The sequence below is a fragment of the Hoplias malabaricus genome, chromosome 9 (assembly GCF_029633855.1).
Source record: "Hoplias malabaricus isolate fHopMal1 chromosome 9, fHopMal1.hap1, whole genome shotgun sequence".
In the NCBI taxonomy this organism is placed as follows: Eukaryota; Metazoa; Chordata; class Actinopteri; order Characiformes; family Erythrinidae; genus Hoplias; species Hoplias malabaricus.
The window spans coordinates 2,785,267-2,802,034 of NC_089808.1; the positions used below are offsets into that span (position 1 = coordinate 2,785,267).

General features: G+C 41.3%; 1 protein-coding gene across 2 annotated transcripts; it reads right to left on the reverse strand.

Annotated features, from left to right (window-relative positions):
• Nucleotides 1–282: 282 nt before the first annotated feature.
• On the reverse strand, nt 283–14,853 carry tmem102 (transmembrane protein 102). Of its 2 annotated transcripts, XM_066681449.1 has the most exons (3): nt 14,720–14,853; nt 12,955–13,165; nt 283–4,432 (listed from the first exon to the last, which is right to left on the reverse strand). In XM_066681449.1, the coding sequence occupies exons 2-3, from the start codon at nt 13,154–13,156 to the stop codon at nt 3,075–3,077; spliced, it is 1,560 nt and encodes a 519-aa protein (XP_066537546.1). In that variant the 5' UTR covers nt 13,157–13,165; nt 14,720–14,853; the 3' UTR covers nt 283–3,074. The 2 variants fall into 2 exon arrangements, with proteins under 2 accessions (XP_066537546.1, XP_066537545.1); XM_066681448.1 differs by lacking the exon at nt 14,720–14,853 and having other exon boundaries at nt 12,955–13,474.
• Between the last annotated feature and the right edge of the window lie 1,915 nt (nt 14,854–16,768).

Here is a 16,768-nt window from a genome sequence, read left to right on the forward strand (position 1 = left end):
TGGCGTGAGACCAGATATAAACAGCAATGTTTGAAATAAAACATTCCTCCTTCTGGTTCCTCTCTAACCTCTGTCTGTGCTTTTTAGCACCACCGTGACTATCTCGGAAGAGCAGGCTGCAGTAGAGGCAGCAGTGTGCTGTGCTACAGCACCCTCTGTTGGACTGTTATTGCACTGCAGCAAAAAAAAATATTTTAAATTGGTACCAGTAATTCATTAAACATTATTTATATACACACACACACACAATATAAACAAATAAGATGATCACTCTTCATGACAGAACATTTTATTTCATTCCACAACCAACAGCATCGCACATGATCCGAAAGATAAATAACAAAAAATCAGCCAGAATGCCTGTGGAAGGCCATAAGAGCAAAAATGCACCAAGTAGTACTGTATCAGGTATGGGAATAATACACAATATCAATTCCTTTTTGTGTGACCATTTAACGTAGCTTGTTTCAGATCTGGGTTCATTCATATATGCTTAAATTTAGAGGTAAAACATGTTTACATTCATCATTACACAGCAACTACAATTCTATACTGTCACTTACAAACTGCCTAGGGGCCTGCCTGTGTAACGGCGATAGCACTGCTATCTTGCAATGGAATAATATAGCTTAAAAAACACTGGAACACACTGTCAGGAGAGTTACGTCTGTGCTTTGGTTTTTATAAAGTTATCAAATCTAAAAATGCGACCATTATCCCCTGAGGCAGAAACATAGATTTTTGCCACTAAAATAATTTTCCTCTATATGAAATGCTCTCGATAATTACCTTAGACAGGGCAGGGGCTAATATCTCACTGAAACAGATCTCCTGACAGATATGGTGAAATTGCATAGGACAATCGTTAATATAACAATAGGCATTGTGCGGTAGAATGATCATAATCAACGACTAGAACACATTACTGTACTGTTCAAAAGCTATAAATTTTAACAGTTTGATTCAAGCCTATTTAAAAACAGGCTGTTTAAGGTACCCAGTGTCACGCCAGTGTGCGTTCCTCCCTCCATTGCGCTCTGTAGTTTAAATCCTAGAGGTTACTCAGACATTTAATCTAAACTCACTCTTTGGTTTCAATTTCTAGTGTAAGTTCTATGTTGTGATGGTACCACACAATAATGGCCAAGTGTTGTACCCCAAGTACGCCATCTTTCAAGTGCACGACACGGATCTAACAAATCTATCGCACATACAGCAATTTACAGCCATTTTGAAAAGAGGAATAGGAACAGAACTGAACAGAACAGGCCGTTTTCTGACACTTTTCCTTCAGCCAAAACCCACATCTGAGACTGAAAGCTCTGCTTACAGCATACATCTACAGAGAAAATAATTGTTCTGGGTTAGGTAGAGTGTAGAGCTCACACTAAGGGAAATGCACTATAGTTTATTCCCTGAAGTGGAAAAAGAGGGAGAGATGGATAAAAGAGCGGGGGAAAAAAAGGATAAATGAGAGAGAGAGAGACAGAGAGAGAGAGAGAAGCTGCCTGGGCTCTCAGGAGCTCCATCCATTCTGGCTAATCTGCCAATGGAGACTGCTGCTGTTGGCTCTCTCACTACATCCATCCCTCAGCTACCAGTGCACATCTGTGAGAGCAAGATAGGAACCAACACACACAAACACACAATTTCTCTGAAGATGCTTCATGTGACATCACTGTTGGTTCTGATTTATTCTCTATCCATTTTTTTCTTTCTCTCTGTGCATCTCAACTCATCTTTACGGTCACTCCATGGTCCTCCCCTTCCCCTCAACAGAGCTTCTCAAAACAGACTAGCTGTGGAAGTGTACAGTTGATTACATAAAGTATATTAACAGGAGTTGCTGTATTGCACACTCTCCTTCTTACGCACAAACATGGAAGAAAAAAAAATCAAGTGTCTTGTTGACCACATCTACAAATGTAGAGATTACTGTAGAATCAAGCACCGAACTGACAGCAGGTAAATAACCCTTCAGTCCAAAACATTTCCAGTACGATACACAATCATATGATACACATCCAAATTTTTGATATAAGGTAGCATTGTAGAAATAATCTTTTGCACAGCAAACATCGCAGCCAGACACACTGACACTGTACCATTTTTTTCACCAAAATAAGTAACGCACCAGGTCCTAATCCTGATATAAGATTTGGACCTGAGGTTTTGTTCAGCTGTGCAACGATTCGGCACCTGCTGGAGCAGTGCACTGGAGTACCTCACATATTTAATACGCAATCATAATCTAGCCCTCTTATCTTCTAAACCAAACCCTTGTCTGTTAATTGACAAAAAATTTAAATAGTGGGAGGCACACAGGCAATCACACACACACTGGAAATGCCTTTGTCTTTGTGTAGCATTTAAGAAAACCTTCACGCAAAAGAAAAGAAAAAGAAAAATACCTGAGAAAGAGAAGAGATAAGAGATAGTTTGAGTACAGGACAAATATATTCAGTGTTTGACAAAAAAAAAAAAAATACATTCATTTAGTTTATATGTACCTTAATTCAGATTCATTCTGATAGTTTGTCATGGCCTTGCTAACCAGGAATATAAGTTTAAAACAAACAAACAAAAACATCTTTTCAGTTGTAAATAGTATGACTATACGCTAAAGCCTCTTTAAATGCAGTACTGTTTCACTGAGCAAGTCATGTATATGTAAAGCAGTTTGCAAAGATTTCTTTGATCTTTTAATAAAGATCCAAGGCCCCACTGAAACAAATATTGTTGGAGTCCACTGACAGCTACCGTTGTCCCTTCCACCATTTGGTGATGTATATTTCTTTCTTTTGGTAGCAGAGCCATGTAGCTGAGAAAGGAGTTGAGGGAGGAGTCAAATGGTCTCTGTAACAGCAGCTTAATCTTATTTTGTTCAGCTGACTTACAGATCGTAGCCAAAAAAGACAAAAAACATCACTGATTCACTCAACTTGTGCAGGGCCTTTTCATTTTGATATAGTTCAATGCAACGCATCGTATACCATATCACAGAAGTGTGTGCTCTTTGCTGGATCAACTAGTGTTAGCATTAGCTGTGGGGCTCTTTTTTCAGCCTCCGCATCTCAGTAAAACTTATCATCAATACGGAAGTGTGGTCTGGTGACATCATCTGGGTTGAGGAAGACCGAAATAGACTTGCCAGGGTTTTCTGTAACTAGCTGCTGTAGCCTCTGAGCTAGTCGATCATCTTGCGGTGACCCTGCAGTGGATGGCCCGCGGGTGGGTGATGAAATCCCATGCCCGTTACTTGTCCCGGCAGCTTCTCGTTTCAGTTGGCAGGCCTGCCTTGCTTGCTCAAGTGCTGCCCGCAAATGTTCAGCTGGATCTGAGCGTAAATGAGCTAGCTTCCGAGCCACCAGCAGGGCTGCAGTGTCAGTAAGATGTTCTAGCATGTTGTACTGAGGGAGGAAGTAGTTGGGGCAGTTTTTACCCAACACACAGTGGGCAAGATCATCCAGGAGACCTAGAAGCAGGCGAGCAGGAGTCTCATGGTCTGGGCAGCTCAGGTAAGTTGCAGGTAAGCGGTCGCAAGCCCAGAAGAGCTGAGTGCGGAGGTGGTAGAGGCTAAGGCCGGTGCGAGGACGTGCTAGCAATCTGGACAAAATGGCCTTTGCTGCCTGAAAGGCTGCTGCCATAGGATAGGGCACACACTTCTTTAGCTGTACTTCACTCCTGGAGAAGGCTAATCTCCACTCACGGTCTGGTCTAGAGGCTGATCCAGCAACTGGTGAACAGCAAGGCAGCAGATAAAACCCACTTATGGCCTCTTCCTCTGTGATCTTTCCATCCCAAAAGTGATTAGTGGTCAGCCAGCTCTGTGCAACTGCTGGCCAACCACGAAAGGACACAACAGGCAGAAGATCGTAGAGCACACGACTTGTACCTGCTTTGAGGATTAAAGTGGTCAATGGTCCATTCCTTTCAATGCGATCTGGAACCGGTATACCTCTCTGAGGGTTCCGTCGAAGTTCTTCCACTGCTGTCCCCACCACGTTCCAGAACCAATCGGTGACCAGCAATGGTGAAAAGTAGCATCCATCCAAAGACTGTGGAGACTGCAGAGATGGTATTGACCCCAGTATGGAACCGCCTTCTTCATCTCCGTCATCCTCGTGCTGTCCATTAGCCTCATCTTCACAGCAGATACCCCAACGTGCTAGCATAGCAGGGTCACAAAGTCGTAAACTGAGCCAAGAGTGGCATGGTGGAGACTGGCGCATGTCAAGGGTTACAGGCTGGTTGCGGTCATGCAATTTGAGGGCAGGTACAAGCAGGGTAAAGTCTAGGTCAAAGTCCACACCTCGGGCATAGTCTCCCAGGTCCTCTGGGTTTAAGTCCAGAACACCCTCCCTGGCACCACCAGACAACAGCAGATACTCATTTGCCACCGGAAGCCTCTTGTCCACCTTCTGTACAAGGCCTAGGAGAAAAAAATAATAACAGTCAATACATTTTGTATCGCAAATCTGGAAAATACTGCCCAAATTTGACTGGAGCTCGGGACACAATGTTCAACAACATTATCACCAAGTATGAATCTGACTTGGACTTCGTTTTAAATGTCAGCTTTTCAAACCCTAAGGCAATGTTTTGTTGATTTTATATACAGTGTTTCTGCTACGTGTATTTTGTGGAGGCGGCCAACCACTGCTTAATTATTGCTGTCACTCCATCAGAGTTTAAATAATTACATGAAACCGCAATTACAAAAGGGCTATGATTTTGGAGTGAGGAAAGTAGAAAAATTATGCCTAACGCGCTGTTTCTCTACACACCTGACAAGAGAGAGAGAGAGGAAAGAGAAAGAAAGGTAGATTAACCTAGCTAACTTTGAATGTTTTCAACTGTAAAACATATCTAATTTAGTGTTATTGTTGGGTTTGGCACATACTGCCTAATGAATGAAGCCTGTTTAGATTTTACATTAGTTTTAAAATAGTGCTGTCAAGGCTAATGTGTTCATTTTAAAGGCTAAGCACCAGTTCTATGAAAGTGAGCCCCAACGGTGTTCGGAAACTCTAACAGGCGTCTTGCCTGTGACGTAGATGGTGGACAATAACTCTAGAAGTTGCACTTAATTTAATGCAAAATGACAAAAAGGTGGCTGAAATCATTCAACGTACAGTGGGACATCTGTGCACAAATGGCCCAAAGATCCCAAAATATCCAGAAAATGGACTAAATTTGTCCACTTTAAACGGGCACTTTGGAAAGGACCATCCGCTCACTCCGTTATCTGTAGCTCATTTCACTGGCGCTTTTCCAACAATATGGGCATGTAAGGACACCAACGAAAGGTGTTCAAGAGCCTCTGTAACATGGAGGTAAACAGGGTAAGGACACTCACTTCGCCTGTTTTAGTTGGTGTTAGTTAACGTTAGCTTGACTTGCTAAACTCGGTGGCTCAGATTATACTCGGCTACGTAGCTGCATTACGGAGGTTTATAGTGTCGGATGAATTCGAGTTCGACTTCGATCACGTTTACAAGAATAACGGTACCTCTAAATCTGAGTTTAGCTTATTGCTAGGCTATTGTCATGAATAATGTTGGTTATTTAGCTAGATACTGTCATAACAGTCAGTCATAACGGTTTTTTACTGCGGCGTTGTTCAGATGTTGTCCACCAGTGACGTCACGGTCGCGTTCAAGAATTTCCGTAGCAAGCTCTGGTTTTTCCGTCAATTTAATAAAGTCAGTTTAATCAGTTTTAAAGCAAATTAAGCAGGTATTTTCATTTTAATTCATACTTATAGATGTCAGTAACTACAATAATGTGAAATATTCATGGAGGTCCATTAAGTGGTGCTTAGCCTTTAACACGGATTAACCATATGACCAAGTTTGAGTGCAACATTTATTTAGTAAATTAAGAGATTTAAATTCAGAAACAATCAAAACTAAACTGAGAGAGTTATAATAAAGAAAAAATATCCCTCTCTCCAGTTTGTCATGTTTACTACACTTTCACATGTACTTGTTTTATTACTCCCCATACAAAGAATAACTGTTACTTTACTTGTAATTTATCGCAGAATATTGTTGCTATTAAAAGAAGTATTGAATATGAATATAACTTGTTTTGTGTTGATTGTGTTTTTCGTAAATTGATTTATTTATTTTAAATTTAACTTTAAGACTTTAAGCTTTTTTCTTTAGGGGAATATTACCCTTGTTAATCACAAACATTTTGATTTTCTCACCAAGTGTAACAGATTACAATCACCTGTATTTTATATTTATTTAATCACATAACTGTTACATGAAAGCAGTTACTCCCCAACCTGCTGAATATATTTGAGACTGTAGCGTCTGTGTTCACTGCTTATAGACTGAGCTACAGTCTACAATTAAAATCGTGAAACATAATTGCACTCATCCAATTATCTGCAAGCCACCACCTGCCCCACCTCAATACTGCAGACGTGGGTGTATCTCTCTTGCTGCAAGTGTGAATGAGCGTGAAACAGACAGCTTTAAAGGGAAAAGGGAGAAAGTGAGACAGAGGGACGGACTGTGAAAAGCGAGAGGACCTGCTGAGAAGAACATAACACATTAGAAAGGATAAGCAAAAGATAGCAAGCACTTAATGTTCTTGTTCTCTGCACCATGTTATACAAACAGTTCTGGAAAGAATTTGAAGCTTTTATGTGCATTTCTTACAGTTCCTAATTGAGTGTCTGTACAATGTGAGAGCAATTTTCACTCTGCCATGCAACTAGGGATGAGAAAATTTCACCATGGACTAGTCACTGTGGACTGCGGAGCTTATACAAACGCACCATGGATGTTAAGATTATTTTTGAATGGTCTTTTACAGTGTTGTCACAGGAAATGTTATTTTGAGGAATTAAAGTCACTCTCTTTATAATATTTTACTCATCTCTCTGTCCATGAAATAAACCGTCCAACCATTAAGAGACAGAGAAGGCAGCCTTGCCATTTAGCCAATCAGAAAACAGCAATCCCTTACAAGCCTGAAACGTACTAATAATTCAAAGACGTAAAACGTACACGGACCGATATAGCATATAAAAAGCCAGAGGAAATAAAAACGTGAATGCCTTCTTTTGTTGTTACCCGCCTGCCAGAAATAGGCAGAGCATCCTCAAACATTTCAGAAACTTGAAATACAAAAGATTAAAGGCGTGGAGAAAGAAGTAACTAAGGGGAAAAAAGAAGCGCGAGAGAGGAATGTGCAGAAGAACCAGTGGAAGGCCTGGATTCGGGTTTTGTTTTATTTTATCTGAAAAGAATAAATTGCGTCAAATGGGGAGCAGAGTAAAAAAAAAATTCTTATCTCGGTGCGATGGCTTCACACAGAGAGAAAGTAGTCAGTCCATTAGAGCAGCCTCACAGCCTCAACCCTCCATACTCCACTTCAGAGCCTATCTCCCAGGCAAAGAGGGGAAAAGCAATGCTGAAAAACTTTTTAATTCAACTCCTGTCAGTGCTTAGTTTATACTGTGGAGAGAGTGTTGTATGTCATCTCACACACCCACATACACCAGCGCAGATCTCCCATGCCTACAAGTGAAACAAACTCAACACAAATTTTCTCAGAAAATACTAGGAGAGCGTACAAAGCAGCCTTGGGGGTGATTCGGAGTTGAAAGCTTCATTTATGAATGAATAGCTTCAGTTATGTTTACATTGAGGTAATAATTAAAAAGGTGGCCGATATTAATAATGTGATCATATGCAGAAAAAGAGTGAGGGAGTAGTTATTACATTCTGTCTGAAGGTGTGATTGCTATAGTCAAACAGATTTCAGGCCAAATGAGCTGCAGAAAGATATCTAACAAAGCCCTAATGTCTCACTCAACTGAAGTGATTCCTCAAGAACTCGACCCTTAATATTAATAACAGACCCCCCCCCCCCTCCCCAAAATTTGAATAACAAGAAAGCAATCAGCGAGAGAGAGTGAGCAAGACAGACCCGAGTAGATAAAGATAAATCCATGACCTATGACAGGGCTCTCGGTTTCTTTTTTCTAAGAGAAAATTACCTCTATCTGTCTTTAAAAAAAGGCAGATTAGTCTCAGAATATGTAAATGAACAGCCTTGATAAGTTTTATATTTATAGAGTCAGGCCACGTGTGTGTACCAGCTTTCATTCTGTAGTTAAAATTAGCTGAGCATCTGATCCTTCACACAGAGCTGTTTTTTTATTGAATAAGGAAAAGCAGTGCGGCTGAGATTAATCTTAATGTAAGAAGGTGAGTGGAGTCTTTGGTGCGAGAGCTAAACGCGTGATCTTTCAAATCCAAAGCACATTTGGGCAACTGTTCTTCAAGCCATATGTTAGGGCCTATGCTGTTCAGATAAACGATACCCAGAGCAGGATGTTACTCGTGCAAATGCAACTCCCAGCTTTACATCCATTCATCAACTGGGGTTCATCCACCTTAATTATTTTGAGTAATATGAGTTACTACATTTTGAGAAGTTAAAGTACCTGTGATATGCATGGGATGCTTTGCTGTGATATGTGTAGCAGGTAGAGTCGCAGTCACACAGGGGTCCGCTCCGGGTGTTCTCCGTGTCTGCGTGGGTTTCCTCCGGGTGACTGTGAAGAGTGTGGTGTGTTCTCCCTGTGTCTGCGTGGGTTTCCTCCGGGTGCTCCGGTTTCCTCCCACAGTCCAAAAACACACGTTGGTAGGTGGATTGGCGACTCAAAAGTGTCCGTAGGTGTGAGTGTGTCAGTGAATGTGTGTGTGTTGCCCTGTAAAGGTCCACGGAGGCTCTGGACCCACCGTGACCCTGAACTGGATAAGGGTTACAGATAATGAATGAATGTATGAAAAGTGTAGAGCCACCTTAGTGCCTAGAATACTTCACTAGGGTAAAGAGTTGGTTTGGATTACAACTAGACCATGCTGCATAAGCACTGTCCAATGGGACACTATAAAGCTAACATGCTCCTCGAGGTCTTCGTTTGCTGGATAAGGTGTGTTATATTAGGGTCGGAGCTTGATTACTTAGGGCAACGTAGTCTCAGGACAGGGCAGATATATTATTCAGCGATGATAAGTGACAGATCGGTGTTATTCAAATACATTTCGAACCACAGCCTGTTACTAAAGTACTCTACTGGCACGTGGTGTTAGATATGGATGTAATTATATTACTGACTGACATACAGCAGACCCAGTTTGGGATTCGCTTATTAAAACTGCAGGTAAGAACATGGAAATGAGCCAGACCAGTGTCAGACAGCCAGTCTCTCAGCAGTTGGCCATCTGAGTACAAGATTTCTTTGCCAGAGGCATTTCACATGTCAGCATTAAACACGCACTGATTACCTCATTAAATGCCACTTAATTAAATGTGTTTCCTTAAAGGTTATGATGGGATTCTATTCATAAATATGGAGGCTATGCACAGTATTAATCATTGCAAAGCACCACACTAGTAACGTCTTCTACAAGGTTTTAATTCAGCACCAAGCAGGGTATTAAATTCTGTTTTAACCCTTAATTGGACACGACACAGCTACAGGAGTCTGAACTCACTGGTCTTTTTTTTTTTTTAAACTAAATACTATATATTACACACACATCTGCTATAATTACCACAATCATCTATGTAAGACAGCGTGTCAGATTGATATGCATTCACACACTGTAGGTGATGAATACTAAGTTCCTGTTTTACATACAGGATAAAAACGTGATTAGGCCATAAATGTACACAAGCCACTAAAGCAATGAGAAGATGTTTCACTTAAGATGCAAATACAATTACCCTTTGACCACGAGAACAAACAACCACATTATGCGAAACTAATGATCACTCCTACAGCTTAATTAGAGAATTAGCTGCCACTCAAAAATGTCTGTCAAGCAGCTTTTTGAAATGCATCTTGTTGCAGGTTTGAGCCCTGGTTCACCTCCAGCGGTGCTGTTAGGAACAGGGGGCGCACAGGAGGAACGGGGAAAAAAGTGACAAAAATGCTAATGCTGCTAACAATGACTGAAAGCCAAAAGCTAAGAAAGAGCAGTAAAAAAAAATGTATATCCGCTAATGTCATTTTGTATTCATTGCTAATTATGTTAGCATATTTGGTTAAGCTACTCGTTTTGATTATTCTTACGGACTATTTCCATCTGATGAAGGAACAAACTGGAAAAAACACACCGTGCAGGATTAGTTTTACCAGAGGAGGTAAATACTAATCAGTGTTTATACTGAGTGTGACAATTGAGGGGAATAATGTGAGATTAAAGTCAGAATATTTGGAGAAACACTGTTTGGATTATTATCTATTATAATATTTACACAAACAGACTCTCAGTCTGTGGGCAACTATGTGCGCTGTGAAAGAAGCAGTCAAACCGTCAGTGCAGCCACTGATCGCAATGCATACAGCTTTAGTTTATCGTACGAGTCCACAAGCCTTAACACGATGGAGCCTGATGGACATGCTGGAGTTCCACTCCCTCTGGATCGATAATTTCCATGATCATCATATATACCTACATTATATTTTAAGCTAACTATTCTCATTTTATTCTCAGAATTATTCTAACTTTTACTCAAACTATTTCCAATTTTAATATCAGAAATATTTCATTGTTCTTCATTCTCTGATTATTATTATTATTTTCTTTTTGCAATGCCACGGCCCTAAAAATCTGTCATAGAATTCTGACCTTGTAGATTCATACTTCATGAATAAATTATGCATCACATTAGTACTCATTCACGCTACAGCACGTTTCCAAGGTAAAAAATCCTCCTCAAACAGAGCTCTGGAAAAATTTGCAATTTCTCAGAAAAGAAATAATTACAGTCGCATGCATTATTTAACTAAGACCCTATGACCTTTCAAACAGGATAGGAGGGCAATTGCATTTTTGTGAATGAACACTGATTCCTAGTGTTTTCCTACACAACACAGATGTTACAATTGCTGCTTCAGTATAATGAGCTCTTCTGGGGGATTAGGGTGGAGGGACAGGCTCAGGAACAAGAATAACTTGCTGAAAGTAAAATAATGTTTTCTGGGTCCCAAGTGAAAGTGTAAAAGTGATGGTGAGCACTGCTAGTGATATGCTATATTTCATAAGAAGAATGATTTCTTGCTTTCATCATCTGTTTTATAACAAGTTTCCATTGATGAAGAATGGCCCCACTATCTTTGTACCCCGTATACCACACCATACCATCAAGACGTGCAGCACCTGAAAGTACGGATACTGGAAGCCTGTGCTAGCATTTCTCCTGCAGTGTTGCTATCAGTGTGTGAAGAGTGGGAGAAGAGGGTTGCATTGACAATCCAACACAGTGGCAGCACTTTGAACACATTTTATAAGTGGTCAGAAACTTGTAAATAACTCATGAAATACTAAAGTTACGTTAAAACCATTAGCACACCATTGTTTTTCTTGTGAAATTCCCAATAAGTTTGATGTGTCACATGACCCTCTTCCCATTAAAAAAACAAAAGTTGGAAAAATGGCCGACTTCAAAATGGCCGCCATGGTCACCACCCATCTTGAAAATTTTCCCCCCTCCCATATACTAATGTGCCACAAACAGGAAGTTAATATCACCAACCATTCCCATTTTATTAAGGTGTATCCATATAAATGGCCCACCCTGGAGATTTGGTTCATTTTTACAACATATACTACTTATTTGTGTCTCAGATCAAGTTTACATCTTATGCAAGACACAAACCAATGCTTTACTTACACTAGCCGACTTATTTCACCAGCTCCTAATTGATGATGTGTCTTAACCCACACCTGCTTGCACTATACCTTCTACGCTACTGTCTCTCTGATAACGATGCCCTACGTATGGTGCTGGTGTGTTGTTTGGTATAAAGAAGTAACATAGTGGGAGTTACAGTTGTGTATGAAGGAGGGGAATTAGAAAGACATGAACTGAGCGATGCAATATACACTAAAAATGTGTTTGCCCTCTAAGGATTGGTAGTAGATAAAGACAAACCAGGAATGTACCAAAGAAATCCCTCCAGCTGGCAGTGAATACAGGACAGAAAACACCAGGTAGACACAGTATTGTGAGCTATATTACAGACACTGACAAAACAAGCTAGAGGCTAAACATTTGAGGAAAGAGAGGAAAAGGTTGAAACGGAAAAAAAACTACAACAAAAGAGCCCAGAGACAGCGTGAATGTGAGACAGAAACATGTAAGCTGTCTGTAAACTAATCCAGTTTTTGACAAGATTATGTGAAGTGGCTGTTAGGATATTTCAGGAGAAGAATGAAAGCTCAGGCAAATCTCTCTCTCCCTTTCTCAGCTATTGTCACAGAGACTAGCAGACACAGACAGAATGACAGCTACTCTGTGTGCATGTGGTGTGTGTGGTTGTCTTGATGGGAGAGGAAACAACGAGTGAGGAATATGGGATATTTGGAAGGGAGAGACAGAAAAGAATAAAAAGAAACGTAGGGCCTGAATCGTGCTGGTGATGCCGCGGAATAGAAATAAACAGGGCATGGAAACAGTGCCACCTATTGGTCAGACACTCACCTTTAAAAAAACAAATGCTGAACTCTCCTTAATGAATGTGAAATCAGCAAAAAAAAAACTCTGCACTGAGGAACTGCACTGGGGGGGGGGTTAATTATATATATATATGAATTTCAGTAATGACAGGGTTTTAAAAGCGCTTCGGACTGTAAAGACACAGAGCACACACATGAACCGAGCACAGTCCAACCTACAGAGAGGACTGACCACGGAAGAGCAGTGTAAAATGGAGGGAACGATGTATGCAAAGCAACGCTGAACTACAGTCTGTAACTGTGGAATTTAAAAGTGCACTTACGTATTAAAACAAAAAAAAAGAGCTTTAAGGTTAAGATGATTCATATTTTCTTTAAAATAAAACAAAAAACAACCCTCACAAATGTCTTACAAACAGCATCGACTGTGTTTAGTATTACACATACATCTTCTTACCAAGCATGTTGAAAATGAAGTCCTTGGCAGTGTGCACCTCAAGCGCCGTCTGGTCCCCAAACTCTCCCTGTTCCAGCTGTACAAGCTCCTGCACCTGCGCCGCCAGCTGCTCCAGCGTGGTGCCTGAGCGGAAGTCCACTTCTGCCATGCGCTTCACCGCAGTGGCCGGCCGATTGGTCACTGCACTCATCAGTGTCTCCATCAGCACAACCTGCAAGAGGAGCATCTGATCACCATTAGATTTGACAAGCAATCTATTTACCGACAAGCTGTTCAGCCTCTGATTAAAATAAAAATGTGAGCAAAAATATTTAACGTTCTTAACACAAGATGTAGGGTAAAACTAAAGATATAGTACTTTTTTTTGGGGGGGTGGGGCTTTACTTAAATACCCCTCAAGAAAGCTCTTTGTAGGCTGGACATTTAGAGCGGCTGTTTTGCATTAAATTAAATGGCATTGTAAAGATTTAACCACTTAAACTTCAGCTGATGGTGACCACATTTTAAAAGTAATTTAACATCCCACCTGTTACAAACTGTACTTTGAGCAACGCCATAGACAAACTGGATTTGAAGATCCGTATTTTTTAATTAAATGTGAATGAGAGGAACCTATTAAATATTTAGAGATCATTTACAAAACGTAAACCTCATTTTAAAAGGTTTAATTAATTAATTCTGATTTCCTAAGTGTTCTACAATTGAATATGATTCTAACGCTTCTATAATTGTCATTAAAAGGAACACAACATAAAATTTAACCTTAAAATTATAGCTTTAAACTAATCGTGATGCGTCACTGACTTCCATTAGTTATATAATCACTTAAACTATACAATTACAATCATAGAAAGATCAGAACTGATTTATTGGAATTATAGAACAATTAAAATGGCGTCTTTACAGTTATATTCTTATTAGAACTATTTAAATGTACACTAGGTACGATTTGGGGTTTTGCTCATGGGGCCCTAATGCGATTAATTTTTACAGAACCAACTGAAAATGCGGGGTTGGGTATTTCCCTACCCTCCTCAAAAAGTTACACAGTGCAATTTCTGCAGTGCTGAGCCCAGAGAAGCACTGACAAGAGGCTCAAATCCCCCTAATACATTTAATTCCAATGAATTTCTAAAGGTCCTCTAATCACAAAAACGTGTTTGTATATGAACAGAGCTTTAAGTGTTGGTTCTTTCGATAAACTGTGTCCGTCTGTGGCCCACGGCCCGTCGCGGCATAAAATTGATCTGCTCCTGTTCTAACGGCACTAACGCCCCGAGTGAGACTCGGGGATGGAGAGACAGCTCGGGAGAACTCGGAATTGTTCGAGTTTGTGGTCAGGAATGCCGAGTCCAGCAGTGACCGGGGGTGAATGGGGCAGTGGGCAGATTACACAGCAGCGTAGCTACTTAATTAGCCAGCTAATGTCCAGCTAACTAGCTAACCAAGACTGTTTTGTTTTCAGAAACCATGAAGAATATACTTTAGCGTATTCACTGAACATAAAGCCGCCAGCGCGGAGGTTTATCCGCTCGTACTTGGGGAGGGACACGGCGGACCGTGTCAGCTCGTATCTGTGGGTACAGCACCGCTGAGTCTGTGTCTGCGGTAAAGCCCACATTCCTCAGCTCTGCTCGGATTAGCCGGCTCGCTAACGGCTCAGGGACAAGTGCATGAAGCTAACGAAAACGGTGAGCTAATGTTATACTGGTTTAAACAGTCGGTGTCTTCGCCATTTCCTCCCCCCACCCCCGCACAAACACACCCCGGTTCGCTGGTCTGAAGCTCTGAGTCTTATGCCCCGCAGTTTCTGTCGTGAAGAGTGGCTTCGAGTCCAGTTTCAGCTCCCGTCATTTCAGCTCCGCTCCAGACACATGCCTTCTTCCTCTGGAAAGGGAGGGAGGGAGGGAGGGAGAGAGAGAGAGACCCAGTGCGCAAAGGTCAGTTGAAAAGACGTTGAGACGACGTCTTTTTTTTTTTGAGACGACGTCCATGTTTTCTTTAAAAACTGATTTTTAAATAATTATCTTCAGCATAAATACAAAAATACACAGTGTGAGATAAAGCAGAATGTTACTGCATTTACTTAATGCTACAAGGAAACATTTACAAACATATTTCATATCATTTTGTTACAAAGTAAAACAAAAAATCCATTATATCAAAAATCACCTTTAAATATAAATACGTTACTATAACTTTTAAGATGATTTATTTTACATTTTAATCAAGTTATATAATATATAGTCCCCCCATAACATTAAAACCAGTTTGCAAATAGATAGGGGTGGAGAGTCCTGGAGGGCCGTACTCAATGGGACCCTGTCTCTAATGGGAACCACAACAGCGTGGGAATTGATGTCAGGCACTGTTTACTTCATTCATTCATTCATTGTCTCTAACCCTTATCCAGTTCAGGGTCGCGGTGGGTCCAGAGCCTACCTGGAATCATTGGGCGCAAGGCAGGAATACACCCTGGAGGGGGCGCCAGTCCTTCACAGGGCAACACACACACACACATTCACTCACAACTACGAGCCAATCCACCTACCAACGCGTGCCGCCCCTAGCACTGTTTACTTGTTGTAAAATTAATATTGGACTGATTTTACACAGTAGAGTGAGCTGAAACAGACCTGATGACATGAGTTGGAGCAGAAAGTAACTTGCATTGTAACTTCCTCCATGTGCTGCTGTGTTAGTTTTGTTTATGAAAGTGTTATAATAAGGTTTTTGAGAGTTACTGAGCAGTCAGCCAGGGTTTCTAGCTGCTAATTTTATCTGTATTAGCGCATTTTTTAGCCATGACATTGAGTCTGGCAATAAATGCTTTGCTCTGGTTGCTGTGTGGATGAAATGGCTACAGTTACATGGAGCCGTGGGTCCAGAGCCTACCTGGAATCATTGGGCGCAAGGCGGGAATACACCCTGGAGGGGGCGCCAGTCCTTCACAGGGCAACACACACTCACACACTCACACCTACGGACACTTTTGAGTCGCCAATCCACCTACCAACGTGTGTTTTTGGACTGTGGGAGGAAACCGGAGCACCCGGAGGAAACCCACACAGACACAGGGAGAACACACCACACTCCTCACAGACAGTCACCCGGAGGAAACCCACGCAGACACAGGGAGAACACACCACACTCCTCACAGACAGCCACCCGGAGGAAACCCACGCAGACGCAGGGAGAACACACCACATTCCTCACAGACAGTCACCCGGAGGAAACCCACGCAGACGCAGGGAGAACACACCACACTCCTCACAGACAGTCACCTGGAGGAAACCCACGCAGACACAGGGAGAACACACCACACTCTTCACAGAAAGTCACCCGGAGGAAACCCACGCAGACACAGGGAGAACACACCACACTCCTCACAGACAGTCACATGGAGTGGGGCGCAAACCCACAACCGCAGGTCCCTGCAGCTGTGTCTAATTGATTCAATGCTTGAAAATGCATTGTACAATAAAATTAGTGTTGGCAGTATATGCCATGGGTAAGTGCCTAGCTGTTTTCAGTTTTTGATGAGTTGAGCTGGTATTTCTGATGCAGAAAAATATCTTCAAATCTAAGTATAGCTGATATTACTAATATTCTCATAAAATATTCAAACATCTAGTGTAAAGCCTTCTTGTAATTAGGAACAGTGCTGAATCCAGTTCCCTAGCTTAACAAATTCCATGACTCTCACACTCAGCAACCATTGGCTTCTCTAAGTAACTGTCTAAAGAGAAACTGCACTTGTAGCATTCTACAAGACATCTAAACAAGCCAGACGAGTTCTCAAAACAGTTACTGG